At 39.0% G+C, this 17,030-nt stretch overlaps 1 protein-coding gene and 1 long non-coding RNA gene across 3 annotated transcripts; both read right to left on the bottom strand.

The window, feature by feature from the left end:
* Window positions 1-2,644: 2,644 nt before the first annotated feature.
* On the bottom strand, window positions 2,645-7,306 carry LOC124282095. The gene is made up of 2 exons (XR_006900050.1): window positions 7,185-7,306; window positions 2,645-2,809 (listed from the first exon to the last, which is right to left on the bottom strand). It is a non-coding gene; the product is annotated as an uncharacterized LOC124282095 (long non-coding RNA).
* Window positions 7,307-10,631: 3,325 nt separating this feature from the next.
* LOC124282091 lies at window positions 10,632-15,999 on the bottom strand. 2 transcript variants are annotated; one of them, XM_046718065.1, is made up of 3 exons: window positions 15,878-15,999; window positions 14,576-14,649; window positions 13,418-13,673 (listed from the first exon to the last, which is right to left on the bottom strand). In XM_046718065.1, the coding sequence occupies exons 1-3, from the start codon at window positions 15,981-15,983 to the stop codon at window positions 13,470-13,472; spliced, it is 384 nt and encodes a 127-aa protein (XP_046574021.1). In that variant the 5' UTR covers window positions 15,984-15,999; the 3' UTR covers window positions 13,418-13,469. The 2 variants fall into 2 exon arrangements, 1 of the variants encoding a protein (XP_046574021.1); XR_006900047.1 differs by lacking the exons at window positions 13,418-13,673; window positions 14,576-14,649 and adding an exon at window positions 10,632-10,686.
* Between the last annotated feature and the right edge of the window lie 1,031 nt (window positions 16,000-17,030).

Below are 17,030 nucleotides of genomic sequence, written 5' to 3'. Positions count from 1 at the left end.
CGCTCTTTTCCGCAGCCTGTGCCGGAATGACACGACTGTTCACGATTGCGTAATCGTCCCAGGTGGGGACCTACGGTGATACCACAAGGGGGAGACCACCCCCGTTATATTGATATCCTGGTCCAAGCTCGATGTCTCTCTATCCCGAGGTCTTTCTATACATCCATAAAGGTCTTGAAGAAAATCATCTATGGTTGAATTTTGAAACTGTTCTTGATACTGGCCAATACTGTTTATGAAAATAACAAATCAACTCATATACTATTATTAAGAAATACGGTACGGTGTTACATCAACCTACACAACTAAAATAAGTAGACATATTATGACGTGTTTCAGGGTCTAGGAATTTTATCGACAAATGCATTGACAACTAACGTGACCGAGTCCTCAGGCTCGCTGACTTGGTTGACAGGTCATCGATCCCAATTGTCTGCGTTGCGATCTTTGGATTTTCTGGTCCAGATTTGAGTATTGACAAAGCTCCGTCTTATTGCCGACTGCGGTGTTAAACAACTCACAAAACACCAACTCTCGGTTCAGTTTTAAATTACCACAGCTGGTGTTACCAATACAATTCCATATACTGTATATATTGCTGATTGCTGATTAAAATGTTTTCAAAGATTCAAACTGGGTTTAACCCCCTGGATGGTGACGGGGTTTTTTCCCCATAAGGATGAAAAGTGAACGTTGTGCGAGAATATGCGGATCTACGTACTGCTACAAAATTACAAATAAATGTAGCATAATAAATTGCCTATCCGATGGTATACAGCTTTAAGTATATAGGCGTCTCAATACAATTCCAAATGCATGTATACTGCTGGTTATGAAAAGGTTTTCAAAGATTCAAACTGGGTTTAGGCATGATTCTTTTGAGAAATAGCAAAAATGTTGGACATCGTGATGGGTCAGATTATGTTCTGGTCGGTTGGGTTGCCTAGTGGTTGAAGCGTTCGCTCGTCACGCCAAAGGTCCAGGTTCGATTCCCCACACAGGTATAATGTGTGATGCCCATTTCTGGTGTCCCCTGTGGTGAGATTGATGAAATATTGGTATATACTGTGTAAAACTAACTCACTCACTCACTCACTATGTGTAATAGATTAGATATGACTAATACATATCTGATTGCCTATCAGAAAATTAGTTAGTCTGTACAGTCTCATTGAGAATAGAACTGTGTGATGTGGAATGTGCTACTGTAAAAAGTAACTGACTGAGCCCAGTCACAGAACCTCAAACATCATGAGGCATGAGGAATTCCGAGTTGAATATTTGGTATGTTAAAAATGTGAGTACAATATCACATGAGAAGACGTGAGCGAACCCCCTGAATGTTGAACTTTTATTTTTAAAGACAAGAAGGGCTTGGATTTCATGTTTAATCTTGTGTATTACTGTTTAAGTTCAAGTGTATGCAGTGAGGTAGAAATGTCGAGTGAAACGCTGGATTCATATTTTTCAGTTTGAATATTTTCTGCATGATTTAATGCCCAATGTCCATTACCAGAAGTTGTTTGTTATCATTAATTACAGAACACTGACACTGAAACTTGAATGGACGTAAACGGAATGTCAACACATATACTGTTTAAAAAAACCTCTCCCAATGGCGATTGGAGGAAATCTTTCCTGCACCTCTTGTCACCTGCCTGACCAAGTTCGGTCAGTAAGAGACAGGTTATGGATTAGTGCTGGCCAGTGGTATTTTATTGATGTTGTGCTGCTGGATGTGAACATTGACAATTTGTGAACACAGGTGCTGTCGTCCTGAAAAACAAAATGTTGACCTATAAGCCTTGAAAACGGCAAAGGGGTGTCAGTATGTTGCTCTGATATAGTACTCCCACCCTCCAGCGACCTTGCACAATATGGTGTGGACTTCAGTCAAGATACCACACCACACCATAACTGACCCAACACCAAATCAACACCCAACACCTTAGGTTGACACTGCGTTAACGTTTATTTCATGGTCACCAGGCACGACCACGCACCTCACGGATGTGCAAAGTGAATCGGGACTCAAGTGAATTGCGATGAAGACCTTTTGGAAGGATGTGGAGGACGAGTCTCACAAGAAAATGTCAGGAAGTTGCCATAACAACATAATAATTAGACTAATGGTCTGAGTTCTGACATCGTTATCAACGATGTCTTTGCCAACTTTGATATTGATATTAATATTACGGTTGGTTGTAGATGTAGATGATGTGATGGTCCACCATGCTACGGATTACTGTGTCTATATCATGATGCTAACCCATAACATCATCCTTCCTTCCCAGAAAAAGGCCACTACTTAAAGAGGACGACGGCAGATTCAGTGGACTAGGGGTCTGTGTATTTTGTTTTGTTTGTTTGTTGTTTAACACCACACTCAGTAATAGTCCAAATATATGGCCGTGGTATGTAAATAATCAAGTCTGGACAACAAAATCCAGTGATCAACAGCATGAGCATCGATCTACGAAATTAGGATACGATGACATGCGTCAATCAAGTCAGCTAATTGACCATCCGATCCCGTTAGTCGCCTTTTACGACAAGAATGGGTTGCTGAAGACTAATTCTAACCCGGATCTTCAAAGAGAGATCATATGTAACACGATATGATGGAAGATAAAAACGAAATATGTCATGAACGATTCATTTTTATTCTGAGAATCTTTGAGATACAGTGTAGTCGATTCAGTTTTGTCGTTTTCACGTTTCTTCCATGTCTGCGACTTCCATTTCAGTTGGTTGCAAACCGTCTCCAGTCTTGACAACCTTTACGAATGTGTGGAGAAGTGTTTGTGAACTGAAACCAGAAAGTAATGATCACGTGATATGTACACCGGGACAATAAATAGGTTATCATACATCACAATATATCTTCGGGAAACACCAGCAATGTGTGAAGCCGATTCTTTATATGACGGCGGTCTGTAGGTGATCGAGTCTGGACCAGACAATCCAGTGATCAACAGCATGGGCATCATTCTACGCAATTGTGACACGATAACATGTGTCAAGCATGGGTTATTGGACACCAATTTTAACCCGGACCTTCACGGGTCCGTATTCATGTAATCAAATGAAACAACTGACTATGTTATTTCGCTTCAAAATGTTATGACCACGTACTCTGAAAATTAGAAAAATATTATTTTCATCCAAAGTTTAGTGACTACTTGAATGTTTCCATCACAAAACTGTAAAATAAAACTGTTGTAGGCACAGTAACGGTTGCTAGGCAACATGAATTTACTTCAGAATGGTTGTTTATAGTTTGACATACTTACGATAATGTCAAACAGCAGGAGTGAAGTTTAGAATTTTCTTTCTCCTTTTGCCAAACCAGTTCATCAGGGTCCCTACAAATCTGCCCAACATTGCTAAGCCATCTCGACTGGGCCTTGAAATAATATCTGAGCCATTGGAATGAATAACCAGCCGTCCTTTCAAAGTTGTGTGCGAAATGCCAGATTACCATATATTTCACACAAGCTGCTGTTAAATGGGAGATAACATTGTAAGTCACGGATTAGTTAAGCTGGAGTTATTTCCCTTAAATCCCACACATCTTGAAACAGATGAATACTTTGCTGTACACAGCAATTGTTCTCAAATGTTTTTAAAAGACAGTAACAAGAGTATCATCTTGTTCCAAAATAGAAATATAGTTCTCCTATATTTACAACGAAGACAGGGGTTCCAAATGTCTGCACAATTCAGGTTGAAACAATAGCCTGTACCTGTACTATCGTATGTCGTAAGCTTGGAACATTGTCAGTTATAATACAAATTGGCAAACTATCACAGGAGTCACTCTGAAGACATCACTACAATATATAATCTAGTTGATATCAAAGGTGTAAGCCATTGGGGTTGGAAGAAGTAATAGTCAATTTCTGCATACTTGAACCACAGGCAAACTGTAGCGCAAATAGGGAGAGTCAAATGACCAGTCTTCCTATAAGCTTGCTCGCATATAAGAAGACTGGTCAGTTTTCTCTCTGTGGCGCAACCCTAATTGCGCTACAGATCTTAGTGGTCTTTTTCAAAGTTCACTTTGTTTAGTGGTAGCAAGAAGTGATATCTGACTTTTGATGAGTAGTTTACTGTATATTTCTAAATTTGGTGTGACAATTTTTATTAACGATAATAGTATACTGTATTGAAATAAGTATGTAAAGAAATTTATTTAAATATAACTTTGTATGTGTAGACTTGGTCTCGTCTCAATGGTTGAAATGACGCCGAGTACTTACTACACATGACAGGAGTCTTGGGGTGGAGACAAAATTCAGGAACTGACATTTGGAACCGACCATTTAAATTTCGGGGGAGGAGGGGAGTTCTGGGATTTTGAACTTCAAACCAATAATCAACTGAACATTTTCTTAAGGGAACCACAGTTCAACAATGTAACTTTTGTGGGAGATAACTGTTGTTTGTTTTTTTGTTGACTTATAACATAACTATTTGTAACATAAGTATATGTTTCTTTAATTTTCTGGGCCAGCTGATTTGTATCCATAACATCCTAGTCCCAACACCTGAATATCAAATGGTCTGTTCCTGGAGTAAAATACGAATGTATAAGACCCTTTCTTGAGGCAACAACGTAATTAACATGCGTTTTAATATATGATTTTATATGATATGAAACAATATATTATCAACAATTAGCCCAAACAGTCAAAACAGATTATCCGAAAGGTCCAAAAACTAGCAGTTCACACAACACAACACACACATCCAAAGTCTATGTCTGTGTGAAGAAACTCTGGAACATGTACTTCACACAAGACACAAGGACAGCCGAGCACGACTGGGGCTGCTTGGATTCTTCACCAAGATCGATCTCCACAACTTGAGGACGGGCTCTGGAGGCAGGGACGGGGAGGGAGGTCAGGGGGTCGGGCAGGTTGTAGAGGGGGTTGACGGTGATCGTGAAGACACCAGAACGCTTTTAGAGAGGAAACAGATTTCTCTATATCATTAAAATCAGTATTAATTGATAACTTAACGAAGTAGCTTACATGTTGACAATGCCATTTGTACACTGTTTCACATGGCTATTTGATCAAAGAGCAAGTAAAAACACCTTTCTGAATCATTATCTATTATTACAAGGTGTTTGCAAATAGATCATACATTCGGATTCTGGTTATGTGAGGGAGGGATAGAATAATGCAAGTGAAATCAGTGTTAACTGACAGTTGTACAAAAAGGCCTGCATTAAGAAAACACCCCAAAGTCGACTACTTTTCGTCATTAGTATACTGCTTAACGGGGACATTTCAGCGAAGAGCAAGATGAAATAAAACACCTTTTCGAATCACTGTGAATTAGTTGTTATACAAGGTGTTCGTAAAAAGGTCATGCATTTATATTGTTATGTAAGGGAGGGATAGAATAATGCTGATAAACTTCCATTGCTAAATTAAGTACTGACTATAAGCAGTTTATTAATATTTCACATATTTGTTATCTCTATTTTATCAGTCATGTCACAAAGAATAGGCTAGGAACGAACAAAACCTATCCTATGTGGGGACAAGAACTTGTAGTAATGGTATCTAGTGACATAATGATCATACTTCCATGAATATACATGTAGTATATTTAGATAGGGATATGATGAACATACTATTGAAATTATATGAGATTGTTATTTCATATTTGATTTGAGAGAACTTTGGCTAGGATTATGAGATATTTAATGTTGTTTTTATTGGTTTCAAATTAAAATGATATTTAAGATATCTCAAAAATGATTTTTTGTTCATATCTTGTTATACAATTCCATGTTTCAAACTGGTTCTCGAGATTTGTTTTTTGTAACAGGATACACTCAAACAACTGGGACCTATGGATGACCTACAGGATCAGGGACTGGGAGAGACTTTTGGGAGACGGGGTCCTGGTAGGTCCTAAACCTGTGGAGATCGTCCAGAGCTGGAATGGAATACATATTACACTAATATATAAAATACATCAACACAGTTCAATCTCAATGTATTGTCTCAATACTTTACACTCATTGACTATAGACTTAACCCGAAAATGGACTGACTTTGTTGTAAGAATCATGGTGATTGTTGTTTTGTTTTTCATCGTTTGCCGTTTGTTTCTTGGGTTCGGTTTAGTTTGTTGTATCTGTTGCTTTTATTTTAAATAATTTTAAATTTCTTTAAATTGGTCTTGGACATATTGAGACATATATGACAAAATTTCTCTCCTTGATACAATTGTTACTTACACTGTGGAAGGTGCTAGAGTTGAATCTCAATGTATTGTGTTGATAGTATTGACTGTAGACTTTACTGTAAGATTCATGGTGTTTTGTTTATTGTTAGGTGGTTGTTTGTCTGGTTGGTTTTGTTTAGTTATTATACTTTCTTTGAGGTAAAATGGTCTGGCCAAAATGGTCTTGGACATGAAAAAGTACCTCCCCTTGACACAACTGTTACTTACAAGTTGGTGTATGAAAACCTACACTACCACTGTAAATATCATTATTTTTATGATGCACTTATACTCTAAGAAATATATTTCAGGCAATCCTGAGAAGTTCAACTAGTAGTAGCCAAGGGAAGAAAGGGGCCCATTGATCGGAATTTACCGTCGTCATGATACGTAAACACATATCAATATGATCTTACCATAGGAATTTATGTTACATTGGATGTTAATAACAGAATTCACTTCGTTGAGATTACTAATAAGGGAGTTTCCAAACCCTTTACAGAAATACTTTCAAGCGTCCCATCAACACCCATTCGTTTAAACATTTGATCATTTGTAACACAAATAGTAATTCATGAACATAAACAAGGGATCGGCGAATGAACTTTCTTTTTTTTAATCAGTATGTCAGTCAATTGTTTAACTTTTTATTGTTTCCAAATCTTCAGGGCACGATTCAAGTTTGGAATACAATAGGCCAAGAGGCATCCTCAGGGGCTTGTAATGCTAAAAACTGCCATGAAGGCATATACTGTCACTGAGGGGTCTTATCACTATATAAAAGAATCCTTTTATACAGTGCTAAGACCCCGTCAGTGACAGGACATACCTTGATGGCAGTTTTTAGCATTACAAGCCCCCGTGGAGGCATCAAACTGAAATTAAGAAATGAACATAAAAAAACAAAATAACTTCCCACAAACGCCACTACTAGATACCTTGATGATAGGCCAAAGCAACAGAAGCATACATCGTGCAGAACGTGAGATACGTGCGGGATAAACAGCGAAATGTCAACACTGACGTGGAAACAAAGTGTAGCATCAACAACCAAAATGGCGTCGTGTAAATAGCGGTCTCCATGGAGACCCGTTAGAGGTCGTCACTCGCTCTTTTCCGATGTCTGTGCCGGAATGACACGACTGATCACGATTGCGTAATCGTCCCAGGTGGGGCCCAACGGTGATACCACAAGGGGAGACCACCCCCGTTACATTGATATCCTGGTCCAAGCTCGATGTCTCTCTGTCCCGAGGTCTTACATCCATAAACAGGGGCGGATACAGCTTTTTGAGAAAGGGGTGGGGGTGGGGGTGGGGGTGGGGGTTTGCACACAACTGAGAAAAGGGAGGGTGCACACTTCATTTTCACCAGACTTTCAATGGTCATTTAATAAACTTTCAGGACAAAGGGGGGTGGGGTGTGTGTGTGTGTGTGTGTGTGCGCACCCCGCACCCCCCCCCGTCTGGATCCGCCTATGATAAAGGTCTTGATGAAAATCATCTATGGTTGAATTTTGAAACTCTTCTTGATACTGGCCAAAACTGTTTTTATAAATAACAAATCAACTCATATATTATTATTAAGAAATACGGCAAGTACGGTGTTACATCAACCTACACAACTAAAATAAGTAGACATATTATCACGTGTTTCAGGGTCTAGGAATTTTATCGACAAATGCATTGACAACTAACGTGACCGAGTCCTCAGGCTCGCTGACATGGTTGACAGGTCATCGATCCCAATTGTCTGCGTTGCGATCTTTGGATTTTCTGGTCCAGATTTGAGTATTGACAAAGCTCCGTCTTATTGCCGACTTCGGTGTTAAACAACTAACAAAACACCAACTCTCGGTTCAGTTTTAAATTACCACAGCTGGTGTTACCAATACAATTCCATATACTGTATATATTGCTGATTGCTGATTAAAACGTTTTCAAAGATTCAAACTGGGTTTAACCCCCTGGATGGCGACAAGTTTTTTCATAAGGTTGAAAAGTGAACGTTGTGCGAGAATTGCGGATCTACGTACTGCTACAAAATTACAAATAAATGTAGCATATTAAATTTCCTATCCGATGGTATACAGCTGTAAGTATATAGGCGTCTCAATACAATTCCATAATATTATGCATGTATACTGCTGGTTATGAACAGGTTTTCAAAGATTCAAACTGGGTTTAGGCATGTTTCTTTTGAGAAATAGCAAAAATGTTGGACATCGTGATGGGTCAGATTATGTTCTGGTCGGTTGGGTTGCCTAGTGGTTGAAGCGTTCGCTCGTCACGCCAAAGGTCCAGGTTCGATTCCCCACATAGGTACAATGTGTGAAGCCCATTTCTGGTGTCCCCTGTGGTGAGATTGATGGAATATTGGTAGATACTGTGTAAAACTAACTCACTCACTCACTATGTGTAATAGATTAGATATGACTAATACATATCTGATTGCCTATCAGAAAATTAGTTAGTCTGTACAGTCTCATTGGGAATAGAACTGTGTGATGTGGAATGTGCTACTGTAAAAAGTAACTGACTGAGCCCAGTCACAGAACCTCAAACATCATGAGGCATGTGGAATTCCGAGTGGAATATTTGGTATGTTAAAAATGTGAGTACAGTATCACATGAGAAGGGCTTGAATTTCAAGTTTAATCTTGTGTATGACTGTTTAAGTTCATGTGCATGCAGTGAGGTAGAAATGTCGAGTGAAACGCTGGATTCATATTTTTCAGTTTGAATATTTTCTGCAAGATTTTAAACACAATGTCCATTACCAGAAGTTGTTTGTTATCATTAATTACAGAACACTGACGATGAAACTTGAATAGACGTAAACGGAATGTCAACACATATACTGTTTAAAAAAACCTCTCCCAATGGCGATTTGAGGAATCTTTCCTGCTCCTCTTGCAACACCTGCCTGATCAAGTTCGGTCAACGTTTTTGGCGGAATACTACAGTTACGAACATATCTCTGTCATGCCCCATACGTGCTCAGTAAGAGACAGGTTATGGATTAGTGCTGGCCAGTGGTATTTTATGGATGTTGTGCTGCTGGATGTGAACATTGACAATTTGTGAACACAGGTGTTGTCGTCCTCAAAAACAAGATGTTGACCTATAGGTTTTTATGGGTGTTGTGCTGCTGGATGTGAACATTGACAATTTGTGAACACAGGTGTTGTCGTCCTCAAAAACAAAATGTTGACCTATAAGTTTTTATTGATGTTGTGCTGCTGGGTGTGAACTTTGGAAATTTGTGAACACAGGTGCTGTCGTCGTGAAAGACAAAATGTCGACCTACAAGTTTTTATGGATGTTGTGCTGCTGGATGTGAACATTGGAAATTTGTGAACACAGGTGTTGTCGCCCTGAAAGACAAAATGTCGACCTATAAGTTTTTATGGAAGTTGTGTGCTGGATGTGAACATTGGAAATTTGTGAACACAGGTGTTGTCGTCCTGGCAAAACAAAATATCGACCTATAAACTTTGAAAATGGCAAGGGGTGTCAGTATGTTGCTCTGATATAGTACTCCCACCCTCCAGCGACCTTGCACAGTATGGTGTGAACTTAAGTAAAGATACTACACCACACCATAACTCAACTCAACACCAACTCAACACCCAACACCAAATCAACACCCAACACCTTAGGTTGACACTGGGTTAACGTTTATTTCATGGTCACCAGACACGACCACCCCCCCTCACGGATGTGCAAAGTGAATCGGGATTCATGTGAATTGCGATGAAGACCTTTTGGAAGGATGTGGAGGACGAGTCTCACAAGAAAATGTCAGGAAGTTGCCATAACAACATAATAATTAGACTGAGTTCTGACATCGTTATCAACGATGTCTTTGCCAACTTTGATATTGATATTAATATTACGGTTGGTTGTAGATGTAGATGATGTGTTGATGCCACTACTTAAAGAGGATGACGGCAGATTCAGTGGACTAGGGATCTGTGTATTTTGTTTTGTTTGTTTGTTGTTTGACATCACATTCAGCAATAGTCCAAATATATGGCCGTGGTATGTAAATAATCCAGTCTGGACAACAAAATCCAGTGATCAACAGCATGAGCATCGATCAACGCAATTAGGACATGATGACATGCGTCAGTCAAGTCAGCGAGTCTGACCACCCGATCCCGTTAGTCACCTTTTTACGACAAGAATGGGTTACTGAAGATCAATTCTAACCCGGATCTTCAAAGAGAGATCATATGTAACACGATATGATGGAAGATAAAAACGAAATACGTCATGAACGATTCATTTTTATTCTAAGAATCTTTGAGATACAGTGTAATCGATTCAGTTTGGTTGTTTTCACGTTTCTTCCATGTCTGCGACTTCCATTTCAGTTGGTTAAAAACCGTCTCCAGTCTTGACAACCTTTACGATTGTGTGGAGAAGTGTTTGTGAACTGAAAAAAGAAAGTAATAATCACGTGATATGTACACTGGGACAATGAGTAGGTTATCATACATCACAATATATCTTATATAACACCGGCAATGTGGGAGGCCGATTCCCGATTTGAATAGTTCGGATGCAAGCTGTGGTATTCATGCAAGATCAAATGAAACAACTGACTGTGTTATTTCGCTTCAAAATGTTATGACCATTGTTATAAGGTAAAAATGCATCCCTAAAACCATGAGAGAATTACATCAGAGTCCGTATTTAGATTTGCAGTTTTGCTCATGAGTCATAATGCACAGGGGCGTGTCACGCTTAGAAACAGCGTTACAAAAACATATAGGTATATAAACCCTACCCTAGTACATATAGTACTAGGGTAGGGTCTATATACCTATATGTCTTTCTAACGCTGTTTCTAAGCGTGACACGCCCCTGTGTCATAATGGTTAGGCAAACAGAGATTCGAGCGAATGGCGTTTAGCCGTAGGCTATGGAAAGAGAGACAGAACACAGATTAATCTTATATTGAAACAAACAACAAATTAATAAAAAAGGGAGAGAGACCGAACGATTCTTACCGGTACTTTTCCAATCGTAATATTCATGAGCGCTAGGGCCGATACAGGATTAACGAATCAAAACAATGAGCTGAAACATGTGATCAAGATCAGGCCATGCTCGAACCATATAAAAAGACAGGTTTGGCACTGAGCAAGTGGCATGGGGTAGGGTTTACTGAAGCCCAATCGCCAGTTACGACACCACGTACTCATCCAAAGTTTAGTAACTACTTGAATGTTTCCATCACAAAACTGTAGGAAACTGCGGTAGGCCTAGTAACGGTTGCTTGGCAACATGAATTTAATTACGATAATGTCAAACAGTTGTAGTGAAGTTTAGAGTTTTCTTTCTCCTTTTGCCAAACCAGTTCATCAGGGTCCCTAAAAATCTGCCCAGCATTGCTAAGCCATCTCTGCTGGGCCTGGAAATAATATCATGAGCCATTCGGATGAATAACCAGCCGTCCTGGGTGCGAAATGCCAAATTACCATAAATTTCCACAGTTAATGGGAGATAACATTGTAAGTCGCGAATTAGTTAAGCTGGAGTTATTTCCCTTAAATCCCACACATCTTGAAACAGATGAATACTTTGCTGTACACAACAATTGTTCTCAAATGTTTTTAAAAGAAATAATATCTGAGCCATTGGGATGAATAACCATCCATCCTTTGAAAGTTGTGTGCGAAATGCAAGATTACCATATATTTCACACAAGCTGCTGTTAAATTGGGAGATAACAATACTTGCTGTACACAGCAATTGTTCTCAAATGTTTTTAAAAGAAAGTAACAAAAGTATCATCTTGTTCCAAAATAGAAATATAGTTCTCCTATATTTACAACGAAGACAGGGGTTCCAAATGTCTGCTCGATTCAGGTTGAAACTAAAGCCTGTACCTGTACCGTCCTATGTGGTAAGTTTGGAACGTTATCGGTTACAATAAACATTGGCAATGCATCACAGGAGTCACTCTGAAGACATCACTACACTATTTTTCTTCAAATGTAATTTAGTTGATATCAAAGCCGAAGCCATTGGGGTGGGAAGAAGTAATAGTCAATTTATGCATACTTGAACCATAGGCAAACTGTAGCGCAAACAGGGAGACATAATGACCAGTCTTCCTATAAGCTTGCTCGCATATAGGAAGACTGGTCAGTTTTCTCTCTGTGGCGCAACCCTATTTGCGCTACAGTTTGCCTGTAATCTAAGCTACAAATATATTTCTTCAGATAAGAAGCACACGAATCATCTGTTGATCCAGCTGAGCACAGAAAAGGCGGCAACACAAGACTGCGATCCCCAAATTATCAACCACTCCTTTAGTCAGGTCTTACGGCTAGTATCAGATACAGGGATATACCGTGCCAGGAAATTCCAGAAAATCAGTGATTGATATCATGAGCCACGACCCAAGCCGGGTTACAGTGACATGCAATCAACCAAGTGATTACCACCTGATCCTTCAAATTGTCTCACGACAATCGCATTGAAATCAAATCTTAGTTGTCTTTTTCAAAATACACTTTGTTCAGTGGTAGCAAGAAGTGACATCTGACTTTTAATGAGTAGTTTACTGTATGTTTGTAAATTTGATGTGATCTTTTTGATTAAAGATAACAGTATACTGTCATGGTGAAATATGTATGTAAAGAAATTCTTTAAAATATAACTTCGTCTAACTGGTTGAAATGATGCTGGGTACTTACTACAAATGACAGATGTCTTTGGGTGGAGGCAAAATTCAGGAACTGACATTTGGAACTGACCATTTAATTTTCGGGGGAGGAGGGGGTTTCTGGGATTTTGAACTTCAAACCAATAATCAACTGAACATTTTCTTAAGGGAACCACAGTTCAACAATGTAACTTTTGTGGGAGATAACTGTTGTTTGTTTTTTGTTGACTTATAACATAACTATTTGTAACATAAGTATATGTTTCTTTAATTTTCTGGGCCAGCTGAATTGTTTCCATAACATCCTAACCCCAGCATTACCCAACACCTGAATATAAAATGGTCTGTTCCTGGAGTAAAATACGAATGTATGAGACGCTTTCTTGAGGCAACAACGTAATTAACATGCGTTTGTATATATGATTTTATATGATATGAAACAATATATTATCAACAATTAGCCCAAACAGTCAAAACAGTTTATCCGAAAGGTCCAAAAACTAGCAGTTCACACAACACAACACAACACACACATCCAAAGTCTATGTCTGTGTGAAGATACTCTGGAACATGTACTTCACACAGGACACAAGGACAGCCGAGCACGACTGGGGCTGCTTGGATTCTTCACCAAGATCGATCTCCACAACTTGAGGACGGGCTCTGGAGGCAGGGACGGGGAGGGAGGTCAGGGGGTCGGGCAGGGTGTAGAGGGGGTTGACGGTGATCGTGAAGACACCAGAACGCTTTTAGAGAGGAAACAGATTTCTCTATATCATTAAAATCAGTATTAATTGATAACTTAACGAAGTAGCTTACATGTTGACAATGCCATTTGTACACTGTTTCACATGGCTATTTGATCAAAGAGCAAGTTAAAACACCTTTCTGAATCATTATCAAATATTACAAGGTGTTTGCAAATAGATCATACATTCGGATTCTGGTTATGTGAGGGAGGGATAGAATAATGCAAGTGAAATCAGTGTTAACTGACAGTTTTACAAAAAGGCATGCATTAAGAAAACAGCCAAAAGTCGACTAATTTTCGTCATTAGTACACAGTTTAACGGGGACATTTCAACGAAGAGCAAGATGAAATAAAACACCTTTTCGAATCACTGTGAATTAGTTGTTATACAAGGTGTTCGTAAAAAGGTCATGCATTCAGATTGTTATGTAAGGGAGGGATAGAATAATGCTGGTAACTTCCATTGCTAAAATGAGTACTGATAATTTTACAGCTTATTAATATTTCACATATTTGTTATCTCTTTTTTATCAGTCATGTCACAAAGAATAGGCTAGGAACGAACAAAACCTATCCTATGTGGGGACAAGAACTTGTAGGAATGGTATCTAGTGACATAGTGATCATACTTCCATGAATGTACATGTAGTAAATTTGGATAGGGATATGATGAACATACTATTGAAATTAAATGAGACGGTTATTTCATATTTGATGTGAGAGAACTTTGGTGGGATTATGAGATGTTTAATGATATTTAAGATATGATTATCTCAAAAAGGATTTTTTGTTCATGTCTTGTTAATACGTATGCAATTCCATGTTTCAAACAGGTTCTCGAGATTTGTTATTTTTAACAGGATACACTCAAACAACTGGGGCCTATGGATGACCTACAGGATCAGGGACTGGGAGAGACTTTTGGGAGACAGGGGCCTGGTAGGTCCTAAACCTGTGGAGATCGTCCAGAGCTGGAATGGAATACATATTACACTAATATATAAAAAACATCAACACAGTTCAATCTCAATGTATAGTCTCAATACTATACACTCATTGACTATAGACTTAACCCGAAAATGGACTGACTTTGTTGTAAGAATCATGGTGATTGTTGTTTTGTTTTTCATCGTTTGCCGTTTGTTTCTTGGGTTCGGTTTAGTTTGTTGTATCTGTTGCTTTTATTTTAAATAATTTTAAATTTCTTTAAATTGGTCTTGGACATATTGGGAAATATATGACAAAATCTCTCCCCTTGATACAATTGTTACTTACAGTGTGGAAGATGCTAGAGTGGAATCTCAATGTATTGTGTTGATAGTATTGACTGTAGACTTAACTGTAAGATTGGTGGTGTTTTGTTTATTGTTAGGTGGTTGTTTGTCTGGTTGGTTTTGTTTAGTTTTTATACTTTCGTTGAGGTAAAAGGGTCTGGCCAAAATGGTCTTGGACATGAAAAATTACCTCCCCTTGACACAACTGTTACTTACAAGTTGGTGTATGAAAACCTACACTACCACTGTAAATATCATTATTTTTATGATGCACTATACTCTAAGAAATATATTTCAGGCAATCCTGAGAAGTTCAACTAGTAGTAGCCAAGGGAAGAAAGGGGGCCATTGATCGGAATTTACCGTCGTCATGATACGTAAACACATATCAATATGATCTTACCATAGGAATTTATGTTACATTGGATGTTAATAACAGAATTCACTTCGTTGAGATTACTAATAAGGGAGTTTCCAAACCCTTTACAGAAATACTTTCAAGCGTCCCATCAACACCCATTCGTTTAAACATTTGATCATTTGTAACACAAATAGTAATTCATGAACATAAACAAGGGATCGGCGAATGAACTTTCTTTTTTTAATCAGTATGTCAGTCAACTGTTTAACTTTTTATTGTTTCCAAATCTTCAGGGCACGATTCAAGTTTGGAATACAATAGGCCAAGAGGCATCCTCAGGGGCTTGTAATGCTGAAAACTGCCATCAAGGCATATACTGTCAATGAGGGGGTCTTATCACTATATAAAAGGATCCTTTTATACAGTGCTAAGACCCCGTCAGTGACAGGACATACCTTGATGGCAGTTTTTAGCATTACAAGCCCCCGTGGAGGCATCAAACTGAAATTAAGAAATGAACATAAAAACACAAAATAACTTCCTACAGACGCCACTACTAGATACCTTGATGATAGGCCAAAGCAACAGAAGCATACATCGTGCAGAACGTGAGATACGTGCGGGATAAACAGCGAAATGTCAACACTGACGTGGAAACAAAGTGTAGCATCAACAACCAAAATGGCGTCGTGTAAATAGCGGTCTCCATGGAGACCCGTTAGAGGTCGTCTCTCGCTCTTTTCCGATGTCTGTGCCGGAATGACACGACTGATCACGATTGCGTAATCGTCCCAGGTGGGGCCCGACGGTGATACCACAAGGGGAGACCACCCCCGTTACATTGATATCCTGGTCCAAGCTCGATGTCTCTCTGTCCCGAGGTCTTACATCCATAAACAGGGGCGGATACAGCTTTTTGAGAAAGGGGTGTGTGCACACTATTGAGAAAAGGGAGGGTGCACACTTCATTTTCACCAGACTTTCAATGGTCATTTAATAAACTTTCAGGACAAAGGGGGGTGGTGTGTGGTGTGGTGTGTGTGTGTATGTGTGCGCGCAACCCTGCACCCCCCGTCTGGATCCGCCTATGATAATGGTCTTGATGAAAATCATCTATGGTTGAATTTTGAAACTGTTCTTGATACTGGCCAATACTGTTTTTAAAAATAACAAATCAACTCATACATTATTATTAAGAAATACGGCAAGTACGGTGTTACATCAACCTACACAACTAAAATAAGTAGACATATTATGACGTGTTTCAGGGTCTAGGAATTTTACCGACAAATGCATTGACAACTAACGTGACCGAGTCCTCAGGCTCGCTGACTTGGTTGACAGGTCATCGATCCCAATTGTCTGCGCTGCAATCTTTGGATTTTCTGGTCCAGATTTGAGTATTGACAAAGCTCCGTCTTATTGCCGACTGTGGTGTTAAACAAACTAACAAAACACCAACTCTCGGTTCAGTTTTAAATTACCACAGCTGGTGTTACCAATACAATTCCATATACTGTATATATTGCTGATTGCTGATTAAAACGTTTTCAAAGATTCAAACTGGGTTTAACCCCAGGATGGCGACGTAATAAGGTTGAAAAGTGAACGTTGTGCGAGAATTGCGGATCTACGTACTGCTACAAAATTACAAATAAATGTAGCATATTAAATTTCCTATCCGATGATATACAGCTGTAAGTATATAGGCGTCTCA

Source organism: Haliotis rubra, unplaced genomic scaffold (genome assembly GCF_003918875.1).
Source record: "Haliotis rubra isolate DU_JTF1 unplaced genomic scaffold, ASM391887v1 Scf292, whole genome shotgun sequence".
In the NCBI taxonomy this organism is placed as follows: domain Eukaryota; kingdom Metazoa; phylum Mollusca; class Gastropoda; order Lepetellida; family Haliotidae; genus Haliotis; species Haliotis rubra.
The sequence above is the reverse complement of the archived record's forward strand: the minus strand, read 5'-3'. Positions and strand labels throughout refer to the sequence as shown.